We start from the raw sequence: 3,689 nt of genomic DNA, 5'->3' as shown, positions 1-3,689 counted from the left end.
TGTGTTTGTATGATGGTGATTGTATGATTGTCATTGTATGATTGTGATTGTATGATTGTGATTGTATGATTGTGAGTGTATGATTGTGATTGTATGATTGTGATTGTACGATTGTGATTGTACGATTGTGACTGTATTATTGTGATTGTATGATTGTGATTGTATCAATGTTTTTGGGAGATTGTATTTATATCATTGCGATTGTATGATTGTGATTGAATGATTGTGATTGTGTGATTGTGATTCTATGATTGTGATGGTATGATTGCGATTGTATGATTGTGACTGCGTGGTTGTGATTGTACGATTGTGATTGTACGATTGTGATTCTATGATTGTGATTGTATGATTGTGATTATATGCTTGTGATTGTATGATTGTGACTTTATGATTGTGACTGTATGATTGTGACTGTATGACTGTGATTGTATGATTGTGGTCGCATGACTGTGATTGTACGATTGTGATTGTACGATTGTGATTGTACGATTGTGATTCTATGATTGTGATTGTGTGATTGTGACTGTATGAGTGTGATTGTATGATTGTGATTGTATGATTGCGATTGTATGATTCTGATTGTATGATTGTGATTGTGTGATTGTGATTGTAAGGTCCGCTACACAGATTGGCGTTCGATCCTAAAAAAATCAAAGAACGTTATTCCAATCATAAACCTTCCTACTTTACCATCAGCAGATACACAATTTCTAGATACAACACCATTAGTATCAGTACATTCCATTCCAATCAGATAACTGTCACCGACCATACCATCGTTACCTTCTAGTCCGTTCAGCGGACCTGTAAGATTCCTTGGCCCCAGCTGCATGGCTTTATCAACGTGCACCGGTTTATGTTCGCGATAATAATGCAGCATATCGTCATTCGTCGAAGACTGGTCCTTCGAGTCAGCAATCTGAACAGAATATTCAATTTCACCGTCCCGTTCTGTCTGACCATTAATTTCCATCGGTGCCTCCGGCGTAACCATGTCTGATGAATATTCAGCGGAATTCATCAGTTGATTGGTTACGGCAGAAGCAAGACGTAAGGCTGTAGAATTGTACCGATGTATCGGTCGTTTCCAGCTGCTGATGCTGCTCCTGCTCCTCCTCGGTACTTCCGTTCAGAGACGTTTGCAATTTGATGTTCATCAGATTGTGATGGTATGATTGAGATTGTATGATTGCGATTGTATGATTACAATTTTATGAGTGTGATTATATGATTTTGATTGTACGATTGTGATAGTATGATTGTGATTGTATGATTGGGAGTGTACGATTGTGATTGTATGATTGTGATTGTATGATTGTGATTGTATGATTGCAATAGTATGATTGTGATTGCATGATTGTGATTGTATAATTGTGATTGTATGATTGCGATAGTATGATTGTGATTGTATGATTGTGATTGTGTGATTGTGATTATATGATTGTGATTGTATGATTGTGATTGTATGATGGTGACTGTAGTATTGTGATTGTATGATTGTGATTGTATGATTGTGGTTGTATAATTATGGTTCTATTATTGTGATTGTATGATTGTTCATGTATGATTATGATCGTATGATTGTAATTGCATAATTGTGATTGTATGATTGTGATTGTATGATTGTGATTGTATGATAGTGATTGTATGATTGTGATTGTATGATTGCGATAGTATGATTGTGATTGTATGATTGTGATTGTATGATTGTGATTGCATGATTGTGATTGTATGATTGTGATTTTATCATTGTGATTGTGTGATTGTGATTATATGATTGTGATTGTATGATTGTGATTGTATGATGGTGACTGTAGTATTGTGATTGTATGATTGTGATTGTATGATTGTTTTTGTATGATTGTGATTGTATGATAGTGATTGTATGATTGTGCCTGTACGATTGTGATGGTATGATTGAGATTGTATGATTGCGATTGTATGATTACAATTTTATGAGTGTGATTATATGATTTTGATTGTACGATTGTGATAGTATGATTGTGATTGTATGATTGTGATTGTATGATTGTGATTGTATGATTGTGATTGTATGATTGTGATTGTCTGATTGTGATTGTATGATTGTGATTGTCTGATTGTGATTGTATGATTGTGATTGTATGATTGTGATTGTATCATTGTGATTGTATGATTGCGATTGTATGATTGTGATTGTATGATTGTGATTGTATGATTGTGATTGTATAATTATGGTTCTATTATTGTGATTGTATGATTATGTTCGTATGATTGTAATTGCATGATTGGGAGTGTACGATTGTGATTGTATGATTGTGATTGTATGATTGTGATTGTATGATTGCAATAGTATGATTGTGATTGCATGATTGTGATTGTATAATTGTGATTGTATGATTGCGATAGTATGATTGTGATTGTATGATTGTGATTGTGTGATTGTGATTATATGATTGTGATTGTATGATTGTGATTGTATGATGGTGACTGTAGTATTGTGATTGTATGATTGTGATTGTCTTATTGTGATTGTATCATTGTAATTGTATGATTGTGATTGTATGATTGTGGTTGTATAATTATGGTTCTATTATTGTGATTGTATGATTGTTCATGTATGATTATGATCGTATGATTGTAATTGCATAATTGTGATTGTATGATTGTGATTGTATGATTGTGATTGTATGATAGTGATTGTATGATTGTGATTGTATGATTGCGATAGTATGATTGTGATTGTATGATTGTGATTGTATGATTGCGATAGTATGATTGTGATTGTACGATTGTGATTCTATGATTGTGATTGTGTGATTGTGACTGTATGAGTGTGATTGTATGATTGTGATTGTATGATTGCGATTGTATGATTCTGATTGTATGATTGTGATTGTGTGATTGTGATTGTATGATTGCTTTTGTATGATTGCGATTTTATGATTGTAATTGTACGATTGTAATTGTATGATTGCGATTGTATGATCGTGATGGTATGATTGTTTTTGTATGATTGTGATTGTATGATTGCGATTGCGTGATTGTGATTGAATGACTGCTTTTGAATGTTTGTGGTTGTATCATTGTGATTGTATGATTGTGATTGTATGATTGTGATTGTATGATTGTGATTGTATGATTGTGATTGTATGATTGTGATTGTATAATTGTGATTGTATGATTGTGATTGTATGATTGTGATTGTATGATTCTGATTGTATGATTGTGATTGTATGATTGTGATTGTATGATTGTGATTGTATGATTGTGATTGTATGATTGTGATTGTATGATTGTGATTGTATGATTTTTATTGTATGATTGTGATTGTATGATTGTGATTGTAAGATTGTGATTGTATGATTGTGATCGTATGGTTGTGATTGCTCTACTGCGATTGTACGATTGTGATTGTATGATTGTTTTTGTATGATTGTGATTGTATGATAGTGATTGTATGATTGTGCCTGTATGATTGTGATGGTATGATTGAGATTGTATGATTGCGATTGTATGATTACAATTTTATGAGTGTGATTATATGATTTTGATTGTACGATTGTGATAGTATGATTGTGATTGTATGATTGTGATTGTATGATTGTGATTGTATGATTGTGATTGTATGATTGTGATTGTCTGATTGTGATTGTATGATTGTGATTGTATGATTGTGATTGTATCATTGTGATTGTATGATTGCGATT

General features: G+C 32.6%; 1 protein-coding gene across 1 annotated transcript; it reads right to left on the bottom strand.

The window, feature by feature from the left end:
- Positions 1 to 563: 563 nt before the first annotated feature.
- LOC143266120 (uncharacterized) lies at positions 564 to 1,157 on the bottom strand (the record flags this gene model as incomplete). Its single annotated transcript, XM_076541756.1, has 3 exons — positions 1,071 to 1,157; positions 724 to 919; positions 564 to 641 (listed from the first exon to the last, which is right to left on the bottom strand). Coding segments are annotated over exons 1-3 (361 nt in total), but the record flags the coding sequence as incomplete, so codon positions are not given.
- Between the last annotated feature and the right edge of the window lie 2,532 nt (positions 1,158 to 3,689).

Source organism: Megachile rotundata, unplaced genomic scaffold (assembly GCF_050947335.1).
Source record: "Megachile rotundata isolate GNS110a unplaced genomic scaffold, iyMegRotu1 scaffold0026, whole genome shotgun sequence".
NCBI classification, from domain to species: Eukaryota; Metazoa; Arthropoda; class Insecta; order Hymenoptera; family Megachilidae; genus Megachile; species Megachile rotundata.
Note: the sequence above shows the minus strand (reverse complement) of the source record. Positions and strands in the feature narration are given on the sequence as shown.